The sequence below is a fragment of the Phragmites australis genome, chromosome 2 (genome assembly GCF_958298935.1).
Source record: "Phragmites australis chromosome 2, lpPhrAust1.1, whole genome shotgun sequence".
NCBI classification, from domain to species: domain Eukaryota; kingdom Viridiplantae; phylum Streptophyta; class Magnoliopsida; order Poales; family Poaceae; genus Phragmites; species Phragmites australis.
In genome coordinates this window covers 523,842-547,883 of record NC_084922.1, presented here as the reverse complement: position 1 = coordinate 547,883, position 24,042 = coordinate 523,842, and the positions used below count along the sequence as shown (strand labels likewise).

General features: G+C 41.4%; 3 protein-coding genes and 1 pseudogene across 11 annotated transcripts; 1 reads left to right on the top strand and 3 right to left on the bottom strand.

Annotated features, from left to right (window-relative positions):
* Positions 1-1,447: 1,447 nt before the first annotated feature.
* LOC133892230 (salt stress root protein RS1-like) lies at positions 1,448-3,399 on the bottom strand. Its single transcript, XM_062332930.1, has 4 exons — positions 3,234-3,399; positions 3,063-3,152; positions 2,848-2,935; positions 1,448-2,094 (listed from the first exon to the last, which is right to left on the bottom strand). Exons 1-4 carry the CDS (start codon positions 3,336-3,338, stop codon positions 1,769-1,771), a joined length of 609 nt encoding a protein of 202 aa, XP_062188914.1. The 5' UTR covers positions 3,339-3,399; the 3' UTR covers positions 1,448-1,768.
* Positions 3,400-6,787: 3,388 nt separating this feature from the next.
* Positions 6,788-10,658, bottom strand: LOC133892216 (cyclin-A1-2-like). 2 transcript variants are annotated; one of them, XM_062332922.1, is made up of 11 exons: positions 10,382-10,658; positions 9,177-9,582; positions 8,947-9,083; positions 8,557-8,649; positions 8,326-8,459; positions 8,154-8,229; positions 7,992-8,068; positions 7,876-7,909; positions 7,631-7,780; positions 7,391-7,525; positions 6,788-7,308 (listed from the first exon to the last, which is right to left on the bottom strand). In XM_062332922.1, exons 1-11 carry the CDS (start codon positions 10,571-10,573, stop codon positions 7,237-7,239), a joined length of 1,506 nt encoding a protein of 501 aa, XP_062188906.1. In that variant the 5' UTR covers positions 10,574-10,658; the 3' UTR covers positions 6,788-7,236. The 2 variants fall into 2 exon arrangements, with proteins under 2 accessions (XP_062188906.1, XP_062188909.1); XM_062332925.1 differs by having other exon boundaries at positions 6,790-7,308; positions 8,947-9,080.
* A 4,479-nt stretch (positions 10,659-15,137) lies between these two features.
* LOC133892206 (serine/threonine-protein kinase AGC1-5-like) lies at positions 15,138-16,913 on the top strand (annotated as a pseudogene).
* A 345-nt stretch (positions 16,914-17,258) lies between these two features.
* LOC133892157 (putative ubiquitin-conjugating enzyme E2 38) lies at positions 17,259-22,435 on the bottom strand. Of its 8 annotated transcripts, none has more exons than XM_062332901.1 (8): positions 22,194-22,435; positions 21,389-21,464; positions 20,679-20,705; positions 19,779-19,975; positions 19,636-19,699; positions 18,307-18,446; positions 17,905-18,216; positions 17,259-17,810 (listed from the first exon to the last, which is right to left on the bottom strand). In XM_062332901.1, exons 2-8 carry the CDS (start codon positions 21,447-21,449, stop codon positions 17,544-17,546), a joined length of 1,068 nt encoding a protein of 355 aa, XP_062188885.1. In that variant the 5' UTR covers positions 21,450-21,464; positions 22,194-22,435; the 3' UTR covers positions 17,259-17,543. The 8 variants fall into 8 exon arrangements, with proteins under 8 accessions (XP_062188885.1, XP_062188870.1, XP_062188892.1 ...); XM_062332886.1 differs by having other exon boundaries at positions 19,779-20,011; positions 22,194-22,434; XM_062332908.1 differs by lacking the exon at positions 22,194-22,435 and adding an exon at positions 21,570-21,944.
* Positions 22,436-24,042: the final 1,607 nt, after the last annotated feature.

Below are 24,042 nucleotides of genomic sequence, written 5' to 3'. Positions count from 1 at the left end.
AGAAACTTCTAAGGACGAGAACTCAATCTTCAAATTTTTGGCCCCGAAAAATTCAACGAACCCAATAAAATTAGGGAGAAATGGATGTAATTTTTTTTAATATCCGTATAGTCAAAAAAAAACATTAAAATCGGAGTCTGTATGCAAAAGTTATGCCCGTTTAACCGAATCCAGATCAACTGTTTTATGTGTCTATTTTACAATAAACATTAATGACGGGTCATAAATGTGACTTATCACTTTTTACAAGTCATACTGTAATAGTTATGACTTGTCACTCATGACCTTCAGCAAAAAGGTTAAAAGGATAAAATATTTTGCTCTCTTCAGAACGCATGTGATGGTGAGATGGTAAGGTTGCTACACGTGCGAGGGTATGTAGCGAGTTCGATTCCCACAGAACGCATACTATAAAATAGCTTGAAAAATAGTAAGGTACACGTGGTGTGTGGTGAGTGGTGATGGTCTTGAGTTGGGTTGGCTCGGGTAAGAAAATATTTTTTAACTTTTTTTCGTGTCCAAAAAACGCGAAGACCTTTCGTCAGTCATAAATGATGGATCACAGTTATAACCCATTACTTATTACATTCATTAGTGATGAGCTAAATTTTGACCTGTCACCAATAATTTTAATAGTGGCAGGCCTTTATCCGTCACTTATAACTGATCATCAGTGACGAGTGCAGGACCCGTCACCCATAGCGATTATGACTCGTCACTTTTAAGCTTTTTTCATGTAGTGGTTAATCCATAATATAATTTTAATTTTAATTTTTTTATTTAAATTTGGTTGTAAATTTCTATCTTACATATTATAACTCTAGTGTTTTTTATTGTAATTGGACATGTACGTAGACATAAACCATAAACTACAGTAAGTATATATATATATATATATAGTAGGCTGGTGATGGAGGCAACTCTTATAATTCGTTGAGAGAGAGAGAGAGATGGCGATGCTTGGTGCAGTGACTGACGACGAGAGAAGCCGCGTTGGTATTTGAGGATTATGATCACGTCCTTTTCCTCGCACCACTGATTGATTTTGGCCGCTCACCCTGCCTGCAGAATTATTATTATTAATCTTGCCTAGCTAGATATATTTGGTACATGCACCTCACTCAGCTCACTTGTTATCAAATACTGTACCAACCTCTTGTGCTTATCTTGTGAAGAGACGATGCATGCTGTTTAATAATCAACCTATGTCCAGAGAGACGTACGTACCTCGATCCAGTAATAAAAGAACACTTTTCCTACGCAATTTTCAAGAATTCATGCGTACCACGACATATGCACATCAATTAAATTAATTTGTTCGTCGTTTTACAATTGGAGATAAATATATATTGATTGCTTATGTCTGTGTATATATACCCTCATAGATCACATCGTATCACACCTCAGGGTGCATGAAAAACAATAAAAAAAAGTATACACAAGAGAGTTTCTTAAATACGACCAACAACAAACATATCAATATAAATAATTACAGATGTTTCATCAACCCCAAATCAAAACAAGAAAAAAGCCCCACATTACACATTTACACGGTTCAAAAGATCGAGGTGTAAGAAAGAATAACAAATAAATGTTCATGCATGCATCCATCCATCCATGCAACATTCGCATGCCAAGCATGCTTGTACGTATGCATCATGGCCAACTGTGTATCTTACTTTGTGCAGCTACGTACGTACGTTGACAAGAGAGTAACTTTAATTAATTACCACAAGGTAGCTTCATTTGCTTGCTTCTTCCATAGTGATCACTTCTTCTCCTCAGCTGGCGCCGCGGCTTCAGCCTCCGCCGGCTTCTTCTCCTCTTCTTTCTTCTCCTCTACCACCGCCTCTGATGCAGCCGGCGCCGCCGCCTCCGCAACCGCAGCCGGCTCAGCGGCCTCCTCTTTCTTCTCTTCCACGACGACTTCCCGGGATGTGGCCTCAGCCGCAGCGGGGGGCTCCGGCTCGGCCTTGGGCTCCTCCTTGGGGATGAAAGGCGCTACCTTGTCCAAGATGAAGGCGATCGCCGGGGAGAGGGGCGCGGTGCCGGACTTGGCCACCGCGTCGCTCACCAGCTTGGCTCCCGGGAATTCTGCAGACGAACATCCATTATTAATCATCATTGAAAATTTAAAGTGAGGTATTTTGCAAACAAAGAAAGAACGAAAATTCGATCAAGGCTATATTTTCTTCAAGAACCAGAAACAGCCATGCAAGGGAGTAGTTAAGGTTTAAATTGTAATTATACGTTAGTTTTACTAATTTTTTAATCGACTAGTTAGGTTTTTGTCTGCATCAGTTGAAGTAACATAGTTTGGGTGTTCAGAGAAACATAGTAGTAGTTGAGAAGATTCCTGTGCAGTTTAATTGCGTAGAAAGGAGAATAAATGTTAGTTTGTCCAAAAAGATACAGAATAAAGGTTACTCAAGGATGAACCCCAAGAAACTGACTCCACAAGATTGCTAAAAGGAACTAAAGAAAAAGGTGGTTGTATTTGTTTCGGAAAAACAAAACTATTTTTTGGAAAAAAAATATATATACTCACCTTGGTATAGTTCACCTCTTACTATTTAGCATATGAAAACACAAGGTCTTTAATTCTTTTTGTCCGTTCTGGATTTTCATATTCCGCGAGATTCATATGCAAATCCTTACTTTAAAAAAAAAAAACTACTACTTTGAACAAAGGTGATATTGTCTTTTGCATGTGAACCTAAGTTGTGACGCCAAAAGGAACAGTGCTAGTATATTGTTGTAGTTAATCTAGTTTTAAAATAGTATATAGAACGCAAAATACACAAGACAAGAACAGTTATTGTTTCACTTTGTGATAGGAGTACTTACCAATCTTGGCCAATTCCTCAAGGAACTTGGTAACTGCAGCCGAGTTCTTCTTGCTGACTTTGGCTGGTTTCTTATCCTTGAACAAAGCCTGCAACATGCATGCTTAATTAGCAGGTAATTATATTAAAAAAATAACAGGTAAAAATAGTATAAGTACCAGCAACAGCTATGCCTAGAGCAACCCAAACAAACACTGAAATTCATCATCGGCTTACCTTAACCTCAGCTGGAGATGCTTCATAAGCCTCTACAACCTTGGGCTCCAGCTCTGCCTTCTTGTCCTCAATCTCCTTGGTAATCTCCTCCTGCATACACACCAGGCTCTCGATTAATACTCAAAACCAAAAATACAGAGGAGATTAAGACGGAGACCATGCACCATCTACCTTGTTGAAGGATTTCAGGAACTCAGCAGCAGCAGCCTTCTTGCCATCCTTGTCAAAGATCTTGGTCAGCCCGGGCAGAACCTTGGTCTTCCAAACACTAGTCATCTCTCCCTAGCTCTCCTAGCTTTGCTATCGCTCACAAGAGGCACCATGAAAACCATAAGAAAATTCAGTTTCTCATGACACTGAAATGGAACCAAACCAATGAGATGATCAAGAAGAAATGAGCTGGACGAAAAGCAAGCAAGCATACATGCAGCAGCAGCAGCAGGAGGAGGAGGAGGAGAGAGAAGAGATAGATGGCTGTGATGTGGAGCTGTGATCACCAGCCGAGCCTATGAATGGGCAGCAAGCAGTACAGGAGCCACGGTGTGCCATGAGAGTGATATATAATGGGCTGGCAAGGAAGCCACCCTGAGCTGGCGATAAACTACAGGGCTGCCCCGCGTGAGGTGGCGTGGTTGTGCGGGGGAGGCAGGGGCATAGGTGTCAAACGGAAGGAAGATTATGGAAGGCATGTCGTCATGAAGGCAGGCGAGAGCAGAGCTGAGTTGAAGAAGAAGGAAGCAAGGAAGGGGTCGTGGCCAGAGGAGCCTTGCAAGCTCAGATGCGCTGGAGTAAGTCGCTGGGATCCTCTATGCTACCACTCTGTGATCACCTAACTATCCCCAATGTGTCTTAGTTGGTGCGTATGATAGATCAAACAATTGAGTAGATCAACGTAACAATAATGGATAAAATTAAAGTAATGCATGCATAAGACTTGGAGTAGGTTAAACAACAAAGCATCGTCAACAGCAAACTTTTTGACTTGTTTCGTCACTCGAGTGCCTGCATATGCATTTCATCTCAAGATCAAACATCCATGATGGGTCCTAGGATAGCATGCCAAAGTTCACAAAAAAGAAAAAGAAAAACTCTCAAGTCATTTCATCTCCTCTTCTGAACCGTATCCTACTAGTACGTCTACCGAAGGAAGCATGTACCCAGGAGGTGGCACATCTTCATACCGCAGAAGATCAAGCACGGGCAGATAATACGAGTGGCCCACATTTGCCCCAACCCAACTTGGGGAGTAGCGTGAGCTCCTCAAAGAAGCAACTCCCCCGGCCAATCACAGCCTTCGTCGTCCTTGGAAAATCCTCTTTGATTTCATTCCACAAGTTTTTTAAGTAAACAAAACAAATATAAAACCCCAGGCATCGCCAGGAGTCAAATTAAACAAAAAAAAAACAGCTAATCAATTTTGCAGCATTTGTAACAGTTTATCGGAAGAGAAGAATCTTTATGGTGGCAATGCTTGCTTGGAACACGAGACTCAAGGCATGGCAAGGCAAGTGCAGGGCTGGCATGAGGGGTACCTCTACCAGCACGATAAGACAGCTACCTCCTCCTCATCTTCCAAGTTTTAGGCTTTTAGCCATTGGAACTTTTAGCACTTCTATTTCAAGTTTTACATGTACTTGTCGGCATGAAAATTCTAGTTAATCTACGAAGTCTTTTAAGCATTATTTTCGATGTTACCTCCAATCGATTACGGAAAGTAGAAAAGACTTTCAAACATTATAATCTTGGGACATCGTAAAGCAGGTTTCAATACATAGTTGGTGCGGTGTCGCCCGATGCTCCGAGTCCTAAATCACATATGAACTTAGAATACCAACCCCTTGGTATGTTTATGTCGTATTGTTTTTTGTCAAGTACATAAAATAAATAGGGCTGTGTTTTGTATATATGCGAACACAAACTGACAACTCAAGCAAGCTGACGAAGATGAGCTAAAATATGTAGGCCCTCTTCTTTGTCTTGTTGAACAGCAAAAATTGGCAGATGACAACCCCCTATTTGCTGTCACCCCTTTCATCATTATGATATGATGGTACCAAGAACAGCTCACTGATAGTACATGTATACCTCAACCCACAAAAAACTATTCTGGTCAGCAGGTTATGCTTGCTTGAGTGTAGTGTTTCTAAGTCGTGTGCAATTAGGTCAGAAACACAGCTTCTGGAAAACTAATCAGCAGGTATCAGGAATCAAATTTCCAAGTAAGTTACTTGTTACGGATGAGCACTCAACCGTAAGCTAAGATTAGTTTTTTAATGACTACTTTTTGTGCCGCAATCAAGATTCAGGATAACCATCAAGGCTATAAAGATTAGTAATTGTGTATACAGCTTAGATACTCCATCCATTCCCAAATAGACATCTTTATACGTAGCTCTCGAATTTTGTTCATAAGTTTACGGATTTTGAGATGACTTAGCGGTATCTCTCAAGTGATTTGATTTTATCAAGAATTCTAGATCGTGATGTAAATTACACACAGCTTCAGAATATAATAGTAGGCAGGTATCCATCTCAGAAAGAGATGTGCGCTGCGTATGTATACCCGTATGATTGTAGAACTAATGATTTTTGAACATTTGAGATAAATGGAAGAACATGATTTAGCTCTATCTTGCAACGATGGAACACAATTCTTCATACATATTCAAACTACTATTTGTGGCTTTTACACCAATCTTTCATCTGAGAATTATATGTCTGACGATTTCCTACCTTGAATTTAACACAAATCGGAGACAGCACATATACAAATGTTTTCTCTACCAAGATTGAGCTAGCTGTTGGTTCTCAAGGGTATATACACAGCTATGCAAGTAATATTCGTCTAGGCATGAACGATCAATGATGATTAGACATCATGCATAACATAGACTATGGGATTAAACATCCATCAGAATCAAATCCTATCAATCATGCATGTTCAGAGCTTACCAAGGCACAGTGCAAATGCAATTAGCTTGGATTTTCCGGAACATTCAGGGCCAATTAGCTGTGGTATTAACTAGAAGATACGATCTTTGTCGAGTTATTTTTCTAATCACGCAGCTGGCACCATGTTTGTTGATACGGTTTTCCAACTATTAATTAGTATAGGTTCAGTTTAATTGCGTTACACGAGATATGCACGTCTAAACAGCTGTACATGGCTACAACATGAATTGTTTGAGCCTGACTTCACCTGGCATATTGAATTGAATTGAATTGAATTGAGTTGAGAGGGACATCGCACAAGTTTTTCGCACTCTGGAATGAAATGTCCAGGTACATTGATCCATCGTGTTGGCTCCTTTTGTTTGTGTTACATGTAGCGTTTTTGTTTTTCATATGCAATTCTTAATGCATATGCATATATCCAGGTTAGACTTAAAATTTGTTGACTGCATACTCCCCAGAGATTCACCTTTTTGTCAGCAAGGGGAGTATGAGTTTCTTATCTGTCATAACCAGTCGACTACTAACCTAGAAGATAGTTAACAAAAGAATTGCATTAAACAATCTGAAAACCCTGACCAGATGCGTGAAGGTGAAGAGAAAAGAAAAGAAAAGGTCAAACCAAAATCTCAGTAAACAGAGCCTTTCCATTAACTTAAATAAATGGAAAATGTAACGTCAACACTGCATCAGTATGAGCACTGCATCAATAAATGCAAAAATGTAATGTTAACATGGATACTATGCAGAGTTCGAGAACGAGACACAGAGGAGGAACTGAGCACTGCTAAAATATGGTGCTCTTATTATCAGACTAGCGGTGCGACGGCACTCATACATCAAACATGGGCGTCACCCAACTTGGTAGCCATGCTTTCAAGTGGCTGACTCCAGTATTATCGCATTACAAACAAGATGTTGTGCTTTGCTACAGAACTCTGATTTACATGCGCCTGAAAACATGGGTCTAGATACAGGAAGAGAACATCAGGAACCAGGAGAGGATGAGATAATATCATACACCAATGCCCCTAACATGACCACAAACACTAGAGCATCCATCTAGAATCTACACTCTTCTAATCATCTGAAACAACAGGGGCCATCAGCACTCCTGCGTCAACCAGCCACCTGCACAGGCGTGCGGTGCAACTGGCCATTTGAGCCACAAGAGGAAGAATTCAGTAAGCAACTGCAACTACACTACTCCGCTTGTACTAGTCTAGCATGTTGCATCCCGGAAGAATTCAGTAGGAATGGATGGTGGACAGTGCTTCTTTGCGGCAAATTTGTACTGAAGGAGGAAAGTGGATGGATGGCATTAGTATTAGCAACAATAATGACAAGTAAAGAAATTAAGGGCCACATCCAGTTACCTTATGTTGACTGTACTTTTCTCTGATTGCAGGAAGGTTCCTCCCAGGACCAACACTGAAAAGGCGGTGCAGTGCCTTTACACAGTCACATAATTCCGACGGCTTGTACTGCGTGTAATGGGCAAGGGTGGAATTCTGCTTCCAATTTGCAATGAGAAGTACATGTTAGCTCATGCAGACATTTGATTTGGAAACTGCTACAGAGATATATGTAAACGGAAAGGTGGTGATTCCCCCTACCCATGGATACTTTGTTGGCTGCAGTATAAATTTCGCCAAGAAGATAGCTGATGCAGCTATTAGTGAAGGAGGGTAAGATAATAGATTGTACTCCAGCAGTGATAGTTCAGAGACATAATTGGCTACGAACTCTAGATGCAAAGCTGGATCCTGTACAAGGAAAAGTCATAAGTGCAATGCAATGGCATATATAGCTTACTGTGGAATTGCATCCGGTAAGAAGAAACAGATTAAGAGGGCGGTACCTCATCACATACTTGTGCAGCACGAGCAAATCTCCTATTGTAAGCAAGAAAAATAGTTAGTGATGTTCCATTCGCACTAGCATCATAACCTTAAATAAGATGAAAGAGAGCAGAACCTCAAAAAGCACTTTGCTGTAGGTGCAGTCATTTCAAACTTCAGGTAGTTCAGGACAGAAGCTTCCATTTCTAAAACCTGTTCATGTATAAGTTAGAGTGGCGGAGACGAACAAGAGACTGTTAGAGATAAAAACAACTGTCGGAAGGAATATATCACAGACCTCATCTCTGAAGTATGTGTTATCAGTTATGTAGCAGAACTCTTCTACTTGGGGTGCACATATCTCCTCATATTTTCTGAATTTGAAGTGTTCGGCGTGTCAAAATTAGAATGCCAAGTGGTAACTCAGAATAACTGGCGGAAAAATAAAAGGAGAACTAGCTGTATCTTACGCAGCTATAAGCATGCAAGCAACACCGAGTAATTGCAGCCTTTGACGGTTGATTTCGTTACCAGAGAGATAACGGTCAATGTAGTTAACTGTCAGGTATAATGTATCAGGAACAAGACGGTATTCTTCAGCAACCTGCACAAGTGAAAATTATGAATACAGTGAAAAGTCAAACAAGATTGATCTTTAGAATTTTTAGTTAAGTTTATTTTGTATAGCAGAAAAAGCTTACTTCCACAAGCCAGTCTATCAAAATAGCCCTCATGCTTGGGTTTACATCCTTTTGAATCATTTCCATAAAATCAGTTGACGGCCTTTTCCTGGTCTGCTAGAAAGCAAAGCAGAACTATTAATAACATATACATAGAAAGGGAAGAGGCAGAGTTTCTAGGACTCTATAACGTGTATGTAGATCAAGTCTAGCCCAAATTGAAGACTTTCTCCTCAGATCAGAATTAGACATTCGTTTGATCAAATCAAACTTCATCAATGCAGCAATAAAAAAACTTTAAAAAATCAGCTTTCCTCTAAAATGCATTCTAATAGAAAACAGTTCCTTATGTTAGGTGCTTGAGGAAAATTATTTCAGCACAGACAAAGGTGCAGGAAAAGAATGTGTCACCTCAGCCTCTCGCAGGTGCATGTAGATGTCGGAAGCGAGAGTAGCACACAACTGTGGATCCTCAAAATCATTGTCAACATCACAAATGCTGTCCATTTCCGTTGGGGCAGGGGCATTCTTCTTCCACTTAGTTTCTGCTAAAGAAAGCAGGACATATGCATTTAAATAATAAAATCAAAGTACATTACAAAGCACAAATCCTAACACAAATTTCAGCAAGGAAAACAAACCCTCAGCATCTCTATCATCTGAGATACGTAGGTGCTCATTTGCCCTTCGCTGCAATGAAGCGAGCATTGAGGAATCCCCATTGTCTATGTACTCAAAGTCCGGGCTTTTCATAGAGTCACAAATCGACATCGTCTCGTCAACAGACACTGAATCTTCTGAGCGTCCAGGAGACACAAAGCTGCTGCAGGGTGCCAAGGCAGGTATGCGATTCGGCACATGGACAATGGTAGGCACTTTAGGAGGAGGAACATTTTGCTTTTGTGTCGTGCTACCATAGCGAGATAGGGGTGGAGCTGGCTTGGTGGAAGCAGATTTCACAGCAGAACCCCGAATGGAGCTCACACTGCGAGCGCTTGCCAAGGATCCCTTCTTAACGGGCGCACCAGAGGCAGCTGAATTCAACTTCTGCATGAGAATTGAGCAAAAGGGTTAAGTTATTTCAAGCCTCTAAATTCGATGGCCACTAATTACGAAGAAAAGGATATTAAAAAACAGCAACACTGCAAGTGCACAATATCATATTGCCAAGAGAAGATTTCAAAGCAAACAAAGACAAAAGATTGTCACATTACGAAAACCAGGGAACTTTATTTTGAAAATGCCGATAAATTTTGTACCAGGGTCTAGCTTTTTGACCACCGGTAGGTACCAAGATTTCAACCAAGAAAGAGTACCTAGTCCATGAGCCTTAAAATAAGCAAGAGAAAGAGGAGATTCAGGGAATGTGGAAGAGGAGATGTTTGGCCTAAGCTAAACCAAATACACCCAGGAAATGCCGTACGCCGCATCAGAATATCGGATTGATGAAGAAAAGAGCAATCATGGAAACCACATGAACCCAAGAAACGTTGCATCAAGAACCCAAGAAACCACATGGACCCAACAATCATGGCACTAGCGAACGGCAAAAGAAACCACCAAATCGCACAAAAACTATATCTTGCAAAGATCGCTTTGAAGAATGTGCAGCACATTTCGACATCAAGAATTGCCCTAACCAAGAAACCGGAAATACACTCGATCCATCCAAGAACAAGCAAGAAGCAAGAGGAAAGCCACGCCGATTCGCGGCCGTGGCTTCTCTTCTGCAACGTTTCAGGAAACGTTATCCCAGCCAAGCATCTCCTCCCCAAGAACACCACAAGAAGTTTGGGAAGAAATCCCCAATCCCGCAACGATCCCTCACGGTCGGAGCCGCACGTACCGCGGTGCCTGGCAGAGGCGCAACCTTCCTCCCCCCTCCCGCGGCGACATTGGTGATGTTGCCGAGCGCGACGCGCTTCTTGGCCTGCGCGGCGTCGGGGCCCGGCGCCTTGGGTCCCCCGGCGCTCTCTGCCATCGCGGGGCGCTTCGCGGTGGCCGACGACGAGCGGCGGGAGGCGGCGATGCTCGACATCGCGCTAGGGTTTGGTGGCGGTGGGGAGCGGAGAGGGTTTGGGCCGCGACAGCGTTGAGGGGATTGGGAGGGAACAAGGGAAGGATGGAGGGGGATTGGCTATTTTAAGAAAAGACCCCTGTTCTTTCAAGTATTATAGTACTAGTGTGGGTGATTAGGCCGTTGATTCACAGAATCTTGGTGATGTTTTGAAATTCAAATCGGTCGCTTCTTTGGTTGGTAACAGTAATAATAATGCCGTTGGGAATCGAATCGATATTTTATATTGGTATACAAGATCAAAGTTTCCTCTACTAAACAGTTTGTCAAGGTATCAGCTCCGAGCTACACCTCATATCTCAAGTTTGCAGACTAAGATCTCTATTTTTAAACTAAAATAGATACAAATTAGTTTATTCAAAAACTCTTCATATATCCATGGTTTCAATTCCATAATTTTTTAAAGTTAAGGATACCTAGATCTAAAAAAAAATTAGATCTAAAGTTTCAACAAACGTGTTCCTGCTGCCTCACTCCAACAAACGATATCCTTGCTTATATGTACTGCTGAATCACAACGCAGAAACTGAATCAGAGTAGAGCTTTGTTTTGGATTTCGAAATTTAAATTTTGAATTGCCTGGCTGGCTGGCTGGCTGCGCACCGCGCGGTGAGCCCAAGGTGCGGCGGGTCTCCGCCTCCCCTCCAGCGCTGGAGGGCTGGCCTCAAAGTGCCGGGCGGTCACCACCGAGCCAGTGACCACAACAAGGCCTCGTCGCGGTTTTAAATTTAAATTTAAATCCTGGCATGGACAGGATCTCGGAGTATGTGAACGTTGAAAAGCAGGTAGGCCCCATCGCCCTTCTCTCTCTCTCTCTCTGACTCCTGCTGCTGCATCGGACGGATCACATCGTTCCTTCCTTCGTTGGCTCATGTGGCTGTAATGGCGGACGGCCTGCACTTGCCAATGCAAAATTCATGCATGTAGGTACAAAAGTACGCAAAATTTTTCCTACTGACATTTCAGAGAAGATTTCTTAATACCACATTCAACATATTTTCAACTCTAGATAATGCTTACCAAACTGTTAAAAATTTGATCCTAGAACGACATTTATTCTGTTTATGATGCAGTATAATATGTCAACAAGGGAGGAGAGATTGAGCCGCGGACCTAGATAGTCGTCAAAATCTTTTTCAAGATAATTGATCTTTTGTCACTTTAAAGATTGACTTTCATCAAAATATCTCTCAACAGACAACACTTTAAAATACAACTCTCAAGAAAGAGGCTTTAATGATTTGCTACTTTTGGATGATTTTGTATTTGGTCCCACTTGTCATTCCACCTCTCTCTTCACTCTTATCTTCTTCTTGGGTCCATCTACACATTCTCTTTCTCACCTGCTCGTCGTCGCTGATGGACAAGATCTCCACTCGCAAAAAGGGATTTGTTGGCGATAGGGAGGCGGAAGGGCAAACGAGTGGTGTTGATGACGTGATCCATCCAGACAAGGGATGTAGTAGCCGCCACGGAGGTCAACAAGGGAGGAGAGATTGAGTGGAGGGCCCAGATGCTCGTCAAACTCTTGTATTCGCTCGTACGATCTCAGATTCATTAGTCAAACAGAAACTCAGCTTAGTCTATCCAGACAAATACAACCAACAAAAAATATTCTTTTCAATAAACATACTCCGCTCAAACTATTTCCTCTCAATTTACATATATACAATCCATACAGGTAACCAATCATATATTATACGTCGCTCAATATTGACTTTTCGCAGGACTTTCCAAAATTCGATGAAATTAATAACTACGTCTAAAATAGTCCCATGACCCATGCTAAATACTGTATGCCCGTAGTATTTATTGATCCTTTACGATGCTCTTGGTCCATAATAAAGGTCCTACCTAGATCTACCCCATAAAAAGAACCGAACATACTAGTCCAGCAGGAGTCGTAGTACAAGTCAAGTCTGACCATCGTTCAAAAAAAAAAGTCAAGTCTGACCATCGTTCAAAAAAAAGAGTCAAGTCTGACGATGGAGGCAGCCTGATCGGCGGCGCATGCACGGATTGCGCCCCTACCTGCGCCGGCGGCCGGCCGCTCGAGTCCGGCCGTAGTCACGCCGCCGATGCGAGCAACCGGAGAATGGAACGCCGATATTTCCAGGCCAGCTGCTTCGCTTTGCTTTGCTTGGAGCCAACAAAAGGACACAGCTGCAGTGCAGGGCCGACCCCATGGATCGTTCGAGTGCGCTGCATGCGTGCCTGGAACCGACATGGTGGCAAGTGGTCAGGTCTTTTCGACGGTGTCATTGCAAAACACGCCAAAGAATCACCTCTCCACACCCAGGCATTTATGTCTAAAGGCGCATGTTTACTTGAGTTATTTCTTTTTTTAAGAATCACCTCTTCATAAGCTAGGTTTCTGAGGATTCTCTTTAGAACGAGCCAAATGCATCACTTGTTCTAGGTGTTTATAAAGGACACATATATTTAGTAAAGTTTACACTTTCCCCTTCTCCAATGTGTAGCGTCCATTTGCTAGAGACAACATGCATTCTGTGTGTTTTTATCGCATTCTTGATGCACCAAATAATATTGAAATATTAGCAGCATTATATATGACGCGTCACTCTTTTTAGGTTTTTTTAAAAAAATACTTACAAATAAGACGTATACAATATGTTTTAAAAAAACTTATCTACATTGTTATAATAATAGTTTCGTCCTTACTCTCCCTCCTCCGCTCCCTCCTCCCTCTCAATATCCATCACCTAAGCAAGCCACTTGCTATCTCTCTCACCGTCCCTCAGCCCCATTGCATCTACGTGCATCTCTTGTACCCACGCTAGCATCCTTGCTTTTATTGATCTAGCACCAAGGAGCCTAAGCTTGAGTAGCGGAACTCAACCGTTAAGTCGATCTTTCTATCCTCGACACTCCAATAACATTTATGGTAATCACTGAAGTTGACAGGTATGTTATCACAATTCTATTTCCCTTGAATTGTCGCATATAGCTAGACTAACCTACTTGACTCATAACATGGTATTTATTGTTTTTAAATAGTGGGATCTATTTTCATGACTTTTATTAGAGGCAGGGTCGTACGAGACTAGTGGCTCGAACCCTCGACCGGCTAAGTCCCTCCCTAGGACTTTGTCATCGGGTTGTGAGCCCATTTGTAGATATGACATTCATTTGCTATAATATTTTGGTTCTATCCCCTTTCTCACTCTTTTGTATGAGGGTGTGAGCCCATTTTGGATTTTAAACTTTTACATCTGCTCATGTGATATTAGATTCGGTCAATCAAATATAAACTTAATTTAACCAATCAAAATAAATACAACTAACAAAATACACTTCTCTTAACAAATATAACTCTACCTAACCTATATATACAATATATAAAGACAAAAATACATGCGAGCATCCAATCACACTTTTAAACCATCTTCAAGAAAATCCTTTCACGAGTCACGTTCACTTCGCAAAGGGATTTTCGTTTTCTTTACCGTTTCAACAGTTTCTTTTTATAAAAGAATTCTCTCTTCTATTTTTCTTAGGATAGAATTCTCTCTTCGTTTTGTTAATGAATTCTTTCGAAGAAGAGCGGTTGAAGAGAATAAAAATAAAAAAAGAATTAAGAAAGGAAGAAAACGAAGAGAATGTAGTCGAGATAGTGTTATTACAGTCTCGTTAGCTTCTCCTCTCCTTGCACCCTTTCAATCTCCTTCGCTCCTCTCCTCTCCTCCCCAATGCCGCCACTCGAGTAGCCAAGCCGTTGGGAGCGGTGGCGCGACTCCTTCCTCCTCCTCCTCCCCGTCGCCACCGCCCTACACCCTTCCCACCCCTTCCTGCTGCGCACGCGCCTCACATAAATTTAGCAATGCCCACCACCCCTCGTCAGCCGTCTCCTCCTGTCTATTCCTTGCTCCCCCGCCCTTCCCTCCTCTCCCCTCCCCTCCCCTCTCCTCCACGCGCGCACAGCAGCCTCCCGCTGGCCGCCGCCGCTTCGTCTCCTCGCCGTGGTGCTCGGTCCCATGGGGCCGCGCCTTCTTCTTGCTTTCCGCTCTCCCGGCGTTTGAAGCCCAAGGCGGCGGCGCTCGTCGATATCCCGTCGCATAGGTTCGTTTTTCTTGCCTCGTCAATTTCTCTCTTGTTTCGATTCGTTAGGATCCGTAATGCATATTCGCCCGTACTTGCTAAACATATGCTTACAACCATATGATGATTATTGCGAGAAAGGGGAATACTTATATAGATGATCAATTATCCCTCTAGTTGCTTCAATGCCTCAACTTTTTGAAGAGCAAAATTTTAGCAAATTGTTTGCCTCATACCTTCAATGATCATGTCGAACGTGCTGGTTTGGCCTTAGTGGCCAACGCCGATTGAACGATTGATCTATGGCGTGCTGCCCAAAGGCACGACGTGGACCTAATTGGCTTGAGCAAAATAACCATTCTTGTGCTGCCACAACGTGCCGATTTCTTCTACAATAACTGATTCCATTCTCAGTACACATTCGTTATCATCTGTCCTGATGTGCTACTATCTTGTCAAGTTTCAGATGAACTCTATGTCATACAACAAGCTGTCCACCGCGAGTGACGAGATGGATTTCAATACTCGCATTCCAATGGCGCCTTGGAACGGAACAAATCCGGCGCCTCAGCCAATCCATCCGCAGCCTCCAAGCCAGCTGCACACTTGCATATCCCTTCCGATAAGAAATCACACCAAAAGAGGTCTGATCCAGCTGACAAAACAATCCCAAGTCAGACGACAAATCATGCAACAACTGCAGCATCTGAAACAGGTGCCACGCCAACAAAAGCAGCAGCAAAGAGTGTCAAGCCCACAGATGAGAAACGTGGTGGTTCCTCCGTAACAGTTTGTCAAGGCAGCTTTGACACTTCTAGAAGTAACAGCTTGGATAGTTGGAGTACTGGCCAGATCAAGCGGCATACTGGAGGCGATCGCAGGTGGGAGGCCATCCAATTGGTCAGCTGTAGGGACTCCCCTCTCAGCCTAGTCCACTTCAGACTTCTGAAGCTCCTTGGTTATGGAGATATTGGCAGTGTTTACCTTGTGGAGCTCAGGGGGACAGACACAGTTTTTGCCATGAAAGTGATGGACAAGGAGTCGCTCATAAGCAGGAACAAGCTGATCTGGGCAGAAACTGAGAGGGAAATCCTCAGCCTTCTTGATCACCCCTTCTTGATCCGGGCAGAAACTGAGAGGGAAAATGTCCTGGTCCGCGATGGGGGCACATCATGTTATCTGACTTCGACCTGTCATTGCGGTGTTCTGTCAGCCCGAAGTTAGTCAAATCCTCATCGGTCCACGCAGGCGCCAATGGCGTAGAGAAAGGCCTAGTCCACGCCGAAGGTGTCAGCCAAGGCTGAATGCAGCAGCCAGCATTCTTCCCGCGCATACTCCCCAAGAGGAACCGCAAGACCAAATCAGACTTTAGCCTCAATGGATCGCTTCTAGAGTTCAATGCTGAGCCAACAGATGCTCGGTCAATGTCGTTTGTCGGAACTCATGAGTACCTTGCACCGGAGATCATCAGAGGAGAGGGGCACAACAGCGCGGTGGACTGGTGGACCTTTGGCATATTCTTGTACGAGCTGCTGCATGGCATGACGCCGTTCAAGGGGAATAGCAACCGTGTCACGCTCTGCAACGTGGTGGAGCAGCCACTGCGGTTCCCTGACAGCCCACCAGTGAGCAATGTCGCGCGCGATCTCATCCGTGGGCTTTCGGTGAAGGACCCTCAGAAGAGGATTGCAACCAAGAGGGGGGTTACTGAGATCAAGCAGCACCCATTCTTTGAAGGGATGAACTGGATGGGCACTTGCGAGGGGCGCTCATCCACCCTCTGTCCCTGAACCTGTTGACTTCAGTCAGTTTGGAACTAAGGAGAAGAAGGGGCCAGAGAGTGCAGCCGCGACTACTCCGAGTAGCTTACCCACTGGTGCTGCAGTAGTTAAATCAACGACAGGTGATTTTGAGTATTTTTAGGCCTGTACCCATCAATTTTGGGTACTTCTAGGACTGAACACCATATATACAGAGTTTGTATTGTTTTTTTTCTCGAAGGCGTAGGAGAACTGCGTGTCATTTCATTAAAGAAGGAACAGAGTTTGTATTGTTGTTCAGAAGATTATGATGTCTTTCTCAATGAGAGGGCTGTTGTTATTACTCTTGTTCTCTTTACTGTTTTAATGTTCCTGACATACATTACTCTTAGAATCCTGGTATACTTGAGATGCCATGTACAGAAGCAGAACGCGATTATTCCTTTGCTGATAGCAGCTAATGGATGATGGAAGTTTTTACCTGTTCTATTTCTCACTTGCGGTAAGAAATTTCTCTTGTGAGCGATAACAACAGTTCATTGCAATATCATCAAGTTTGAGCTGCAATGTATCTGCACTTTTTAGTCGGTACTATTTCTTTTCGCTACTTCCAGTTTATCATGTCCTGCAAATCACTCTTGACTGAAAGTTTTGCAAGGCTGCCACTGAGAATATTTACCGGTCTTGCAATTTGCGCCAACTTATTTTAGTTATGTTTTGAATATCAAAAACTGTTTTGCGCAAAAAAAAAACATCGTCCATTTGTGTAAGTCATCGTAGCGGAACAGGTTTAGTTAATGCAACAGGATCTATCTTTCATAGAGGCATTGAAACTAACATAACATGTTCTATTACCATCAAGGTTGTTCAAGTTACACGGATTTAACCATTAAGTAGATTGACACAGAATGGGACTAAATTTTAGTCATCAAATAGATATGCCAGCATCTGAAATACATCTGCAATGGCTAATGTCTGACAAGAACATGCTTAAACCAGAAACAAAAGCCAATTCTTGCGCAGTGCGGTACTGCTGTCAAAAACCTATTAATTGTCTCACTTTTCAGTTAGGAAGGTGAATTGCAATAGTCGGGTGTTCTGACGAAAGAATTCTAGCTGGTAGGCACGATCTCATCTGCAGTTGATGCCTCTTTTTTCAATTCCAGTACGCAAGTTCTGTTTGCTGCAAACTCTGTCCACAGATGTTCTGTGTACAGCACCAGCGACTTCTTGAAATCTGCAAAGCACTTGTCACTGGCATATTTGGCGCCATTCTCGACAGATGATCCAACGACTGTGCCAGACATGTAAATGCTACACGCATCAAGAATGACACGCTCACGCTCGAGGAAGTGGCGCGCAACAAGGGTCTCAAAATGCTGCAGGAATGAAAGGCCTGTAAGAACAGTGGTGCATAGGGCATATTTGGATCTATGCAGTTAATTTGACGAGATGAGGGATTTCTGTACTTACCTTTGGAGGCTTCCGGAGTGAATACAGCATTGTCCTGCAGGATAGTAGAAAGGCAGTCTGATTGTAAGCCAAGGAATTCTTTTCACCAACTGTTGTATTAGCCGAATTTTTGTAATATGGCTCATTGAAATACGGCTTATCATTCAACACAAGGCCCTGGATGGAGACCAACACCTGCAGAATGGTGGAATTTGACTTGCCCCATTTCTCGCACCCATTACCCCACCAGGTATTCAGAAGGCTAAGGCAAACTTTCCCACTCGCATACAAGTTTGGATTTAACCGAAGTCCACCCGAATGGTAATGAACTTTCTGCATACATCAGGTAGAGTTTATAAAAGATTGTGGATGACTATGCTAATAGAAATATTAGGGGAAAGCTGATGTGAAGCGGTCACATACTGGTGGGCATTTTGGGTATTCAGAAGGAAAACGGACATCAAAGAAGAACAGTCCATCGTGATATGGAGTTCCAGCTGGCCCAACTATAGCAGCCCTGAGCAGATCAATCCTATCCTCGTAAACTCTAACATATATAGATTCTGCATAATTTAAATCAAACTGATCCAAGTTATTAGCAATAAAAAAGGCATCTGCTGATGTCAGGTGTAAATTCTCCCAGTAAGAATAAGGATAACAGGTGCAAATGTCAATCATACGACATGATGCGTACAAGAAGTGGCATTGTATCTTGCCCTAGTGCACATGATTTTGTAGATGCACATTGTTTCCATTTTCTCATTTGTTTTCTAATATAAAATAATTACTTCTGAACATGATTATTATGGAAAATTAATAGTCAACAAAATGCCATAAGCGATGATGGTATAGACACTATATACACTAGCGCATCAACCCGTGCGACTGCACAGGCTAGAAATTTAACTTACAGCTGAATTTTAGATATTTATGTTAATAATGGTTGTATGCTAAGATACATCAACTATTTATATTTAAATATTAGAATATAAAATATAAATGTAATTTTTGTTCATAATATTGGAATCATGTTTATTATTTGTGAATAGATCTAATTTATAATTTTCATTTTATGTGTTATGCAAATTGATTTTTATTTGTTTCTTGATTTTTTGAAATTATTATTATTTTTAATGTCGTCACCATATCTCATATTATTTTTTTAAATACATTATAATTCTTTGATATTATTTTTTGTGTGATAATCCGTAATATGTTTGCGTTCTGTTGTTTTAATTTTGTAATATTTAATTATAATTGATTAGAAAAAGTGTGTTGATTGCTAACGTAACTAATTTGGAGTTTGCTAACGTAAACTTGTTGGACAAATGGTATACAACAAAAAAGGGAAGGAAAGGCAAGGCAATAAGTAGTCTTGGGGTTGGACTCTATGATTTGTTTTTTAATCTTCTATGTTGTTTCGTCTGGTTGATCTATGGTTACAGTTAGTCAATCAATTAATTCGACGGTTGGATGTTTTGCTTTTATATGAGAATTTCTAGGATTTTCTTAGGATTAACGTGGAGGCACCAAAAGGAGCCTCCAATTAGTAAATATAAGATTATACAATAGTGTGTCCTTTGAATTCTCTGTAACTACAGTTTGTGGCAGTTTGGTGACAATAAGAAATGAAACATTGATCAAATATAATCAGCATAAGAAACTGTTTGGCGACAACAAGAAATGAATCACCAAACTGATATTTTGATGACTATAAGAATACTGATTTATCAAATAAAAACATGCACTGACCAGGTAGATCTTTCTGTAGAAGCTTCCAGTCGCTTTGGATTGCCTTCACCCATTCTTTGGTGGTCTGTTCACATATTTTGAGAAGAGAAATTTACTGTTAAATCTAATAGCAGAAACAAGGTTCACGGAATGACACAGCATACCTTCCCCGGTGATTTCTTTGCATAGTGGTGATCGGAGAAATCTTGAACAACATCAAATTGATTAAATGATTTGTAATGATTAATCTCAGTTCCATGTTCGGTTCTTGCCATTGATGAGCTTGAGCACTCAGGTTCATGTTTTTGCATCCATAGTGCAGTGCCAGTCCCACTTGAACAGGGATTCAAAATACTCTTATCTGCAGTGACACTCATATTGGAGTGTGGAGCAGAAGCTGAAATTGAGGTGTAGGTTAATGAATAATGAGTAATGTCATCATGACATCACTAATTATATAATTCCAGATTAGGACAGAGATATGGGATAGCATCAGGCCTACTGTGGCACTGGCCATGTGGAACTGCAAATCTGAACTGTTACTGCTACACCAATGAAAATCAGCTCCTTGACCCCGTTTGAAAGTTTTGAAGCAACCTTAAGTAGTTTACTTGTTGCCTTAAAGTACCTTAAGGAGTTAATTGTTAAATATAAGTAATAAAACACTAGTTTAAAAATTGTTAAATATAAGTAATAAAATATGAGTTGGTGAACACCAGTGAGCTGAATCCTCAAAACCTAAGAGGGAGTGCTTATGTAAATAAATGACTGAAAATCTGGCCTACTTTAGAGTTTAGACAGAGCACCTTACTAATTTACTTATATCAGTGCACCAACTCCTATGAAACTCGAAAGGATTTCCATCTCATAAGTAAATTAGTGTCTATATATATTCCTGCACCCAATCCAGTAATATGCTCATTTATCAATTTTAGGGCCTTGCCAACCTCTGCACTGCCAACAGAAGCGTATTCAGATCATATCTGATGCTATTTTGAGGTAAAAAGAAATAAACAGGGCACAGAATAACATATGTAAAATATAGCACTGGACATCAGGGGTACCTTGCCAAAGTGGATCAATGGATTTGCCTGCATAAACACATTATTCATCCATTAGAAAAGCATTCAGTGTAAGAACAAAAGAAAATCATAAATAATGGGATTCACATATCAAACTTGAAGACATAGTTCATCACACTTTAGATATGGATCAATACACTCAAACAATATCAGCAGTCTGAATCTCTGATTATATCAAGGTATCACATTTTATTCCCCTGGTGAATGTATATTATCCGCACCACATTTAGCGTTTTGGTATCGTTGTATGCCTCTAAGCATCCAGTAAGATACACAGTGCAGCAATATCTCTTTTATGCTTCTTTCGGTCTATAAAAATTGCTACATCTCTACTAGCTGGGTTCCTAAAAGATGATCTGTACGGTTCAGTATTCTCACACAAGCAAAACAAGTAACTGCAAAAGGTGTAACTCCTCAAATACAGCACGCTTAAGTCCTCATACTGTAACCATCTAGGACAACATAAGACAGCCTAAATTATCCAATAATTTCAACCTATTATAACTGGTGGTCCATTAGATTGCTGTGTAATGGCGCCCGAAAACCATGTCCCTATTTGAGCAATCCAGGGCTGATGGACGAAATAGGGCACAAGAAAAATGCCAATTTGCCCTCAGATGAGAGTATGAGACAACAAGCGAGATCGTTTTTCTGAAGAGGGAAGTATCCGGACAAAAGCTGAAGTGAAGCACCTTTCTTCTTGGGATCCTTCTTCTTGACACAAAACACCTGAAGCAGCTTCTTCAGAACCATCCTTCCGTCTAATCACTTCACACAAAACCAGGAAAATATAAGACACCACTGTGATCATTCCAAGAAACATGAAGAAAGATCATGTATTTGCGCAGATAGTAAAGGCAAAATCACAAGCACATGAACAACCTATGCATAAGCTGGAGCGATCATTTCCTCGGCAAGAACAATTGAAACAAAAGGAACGAAAATATACTAAAAAAATGGATCTTCTTGGAGAATCCCAACGCGGCAAGTATGTGCCTTTTCCCTTTCTTTCTTTTTAGTAGCATGTTCTTTTCAAGAACTCGTGCTCGTCGGTCCCACTTGCCGGCGGCTAAGCACCAAACCCCAATCAGTGCGTGCGTGACGCGTGGTGGTCGGTCTCGGTCCAATGGAACCGCGACACCGCCACCTCAAGACCAAGAACAGACAAAAAGAAAGAAAGAAGAGGCAAATTAAGATCACAAGCACAGCGGAAACCCGGAGATAAACTTGGGCCGTCACGGTCCAGGCGGGCGCAGGAGCACCACCGCATCATCATCAAGAACCCTACCAAGAAAACGAGAGGTGAATAGAATAGATAGCACAGCGGAAGGTGTCCATGGTCAAAACCCTCTTCCATCACACCACCAAGAAATCCACCCATCGCAACGAGAAAGATGCAGAAGAAGCCAGCAAGCACCGATCAAGGAAAAAAAAGCATTGACCAAGAAGAAAGATGCAGGGCAGCCGAAGCGAAGAGAGAAAGAGCGCGGCACCCACCTCGGGAAGGCTTCAACTGATTGGTTGGTGTTGGGGAAGAAGGGTTTTTAGTACTACCAGTAGCAGAGCAGGTAGCGAACGATTGAGCGAGAGAGGCGAGGAGGGGCGGAAGGCTTTACTGTGATGGCGAATTGGCGATGCGGGAGGGAATTCGGGACACCTTGCGTGCCGGGGCGGAAAAGAAAAGCGTAAAGCGGGCAGTGCCCTCTCTCAACGGAAATGGCTGCTCTGGGCAACTTCACTGTGCTAGTGGAGGGAGTAGAGATGATTATGGTGTGGAGAACTAATAATTTTTAAAAGTAGGAAAATAGAATAGCTCTAAACATTATCAGATATAAAAAATTAAAAACTGAATCTTTTAAAAAGTATGTTAAAAGAAATAAGAGATAGCAGTGAAAATAACCAGGCCGTATCATTTCCTTCCATTTTATCGATCCGAGCTCCCCTGAAATAAGACCAGTCTCGTTTACTGAGACCAACGGAAAATCTCCCCCTTGATCTATATACAGTATTTCTTTTCCAGGAAAGTTCCCTGAAATCATCGACAAGTTTCCGATTTGATTGTAGCTAATAATAGCCTAGCCCTAGAGTAGCGCATAAGCCTAGTCAATAGGTAACGGTTCTGTCTACTCTGTATGACTATGGATTCGGCTCTACCGTAATAAAATTGGTATGGCTACATTGATATCAAGGTTCCTGAAGATATTTCTACATTTCAAGAGGCATCGACTGCATGCATCTTTCACGGATATGAATTCGGTTCTATTAGGTACTAGCGTATTAACTTGTGCGACTGCACAGGTTAAAAATTTAGTTTACAATTGAATTGTAGATATTTATATTAATAATAGCTATATGCTAAGATACATCAACTATTTATTTTTAAATATTAGAATATAAAATATAAATGTAATTTTTATTCGTACTATTGGAATCATGTTTATTATTTGTGAATAGATCTAATTTATAATTTTTATTTTATGTGTTATGCAAATTGATTTTTATTTGTTTCTTAGTTTTTTGAAATTATTATTATTTTTAATGTCGTCACCGTATCTCATATTATTTTTTAAATACATTATAAATTATTTGATAATATTTTTGTGTGATAATTCGTAATATGTTTGCGTTCTGTTGTTTTAATTTTGTAATGTTTGATTATAATTGATTTGGAAAAATATGTTGATTGCTAACGTAACTAAGTTGGAGTTACTAACGTAACCTTGTTGGACAAATAATATCTACAACAAAAAAGGTAGGAAAGGCAAGGTAAGAAGTAGTTTTGAGGCTGGACTTTATGATTCATTTTTTAATCTTCTATATTGTTTTGTCTAAGTTGTTTGATCAATAGTTACAGTTAATCAATCAATTAATTTGACGATCGGATGTTTTGCTTTTTTATAGGATTTTTTTTAATTAATGTGAAGGTATAAAAAAATCTCTAATTAGTAAATATAAGATAGATGCATCGATACCAAGGTTCATAACGCTCAGGATATCGATAAAATGGTGCGGCTGCATTGATTGATATAAAGATTCCACACCTTCCCGCTCGTAAGGTAAGCGATGAGTGTTTTTCCTTGGAGAAGACAAGGATAACAGCTCGGGCATTGATCAATGCAGTGAAGGTAGCGAGGCCCGAGTATAACGTGTACGCGTGCAGTGCAATCCAACGGGCGGGGCAATGCAATTGCAGTCGACTCACTCAAGCGCCGGGCTGCTGCCTGCTACATGGGATTGGAATTGGGATGGAAATTTCTCTATAGTGAACATTGTTTCTTTTTATCTGAAACAAACAAAGAGAGGTATCCGTGGTTGAAAAAGAAGCAAGGGAAGGGACGGGACGGGA

Excerpts from the sequence above, each read along its gene's own strand:
- LOC133892157 (XM_062332886.1), bottom strand. The coding sequence starts at position 21,449 with ATGGTTCTGAAGAAGCTGCTTCAGGTGTTTTGTGTCAAGAAGAAGGAT. Across the intron at positions 19,700-19,778 it reads CAAAGAAATCACCGGGGAAG|ACCACCAAAGAATGGGTGAA; the intron begins GTATGCTGTGTC and ends ATATGTGAACAG. Across the intron at positions 17,811-17,904 it reads CACTCCGGAAGCCTCCAAAG|CATTTTGAGACCCTTGTTGC; the intron begins GTAAGTACAGAA and ends TCATTCCTGCAG.
- LOC133892230 (XM_062332930.1), bottom strand. The coding sequence starts at position 3,338 with ATGACTAGTGTTTGGAAGACCAAGGTTCTGCCCGGGCTGACCAAGATC. Across the intron at positions 2,936-3,062 it reads CATCTCCAGCTGAGGTTAAG|GCTTTGTTCAAGGATAAGAA; the intron begins GTAAGCCGATGA and ends TGCATGTTGCAG. Across the intron at positions 2,095-2,847 it reads TGAGGAATTGGCCAAGATTG|AATTCCCGGGAGCCAAGCTG; the intron begins GTAAGTACTCCT and ends GTTCGTCTGCAG.
- LOC133892216 (XM_062332922.1), bottom strand. The coding sequence starts at position 10,573 with ATGTCGAGCATCGCCGCCTCCCGCCGCTCGTCGTCGGCCACCGCGAAG. Across the intron at positions 8,650-8,946 it reads TGCACCTGCGAGAGGCTGAG|ACCAGGAAAAGGCCGTCAAC; the intron begins GTGACACATTCT and ends GCTTTCTAGCAG. Across the intron at positions 7,910-7,991 it reads ACAGCAAAGTGCTTTTTGAG|GAGATTTGCTCGTGCTGCAC; the intron begins GTTCTGCTCTCT and ends TGCTTACAATAG.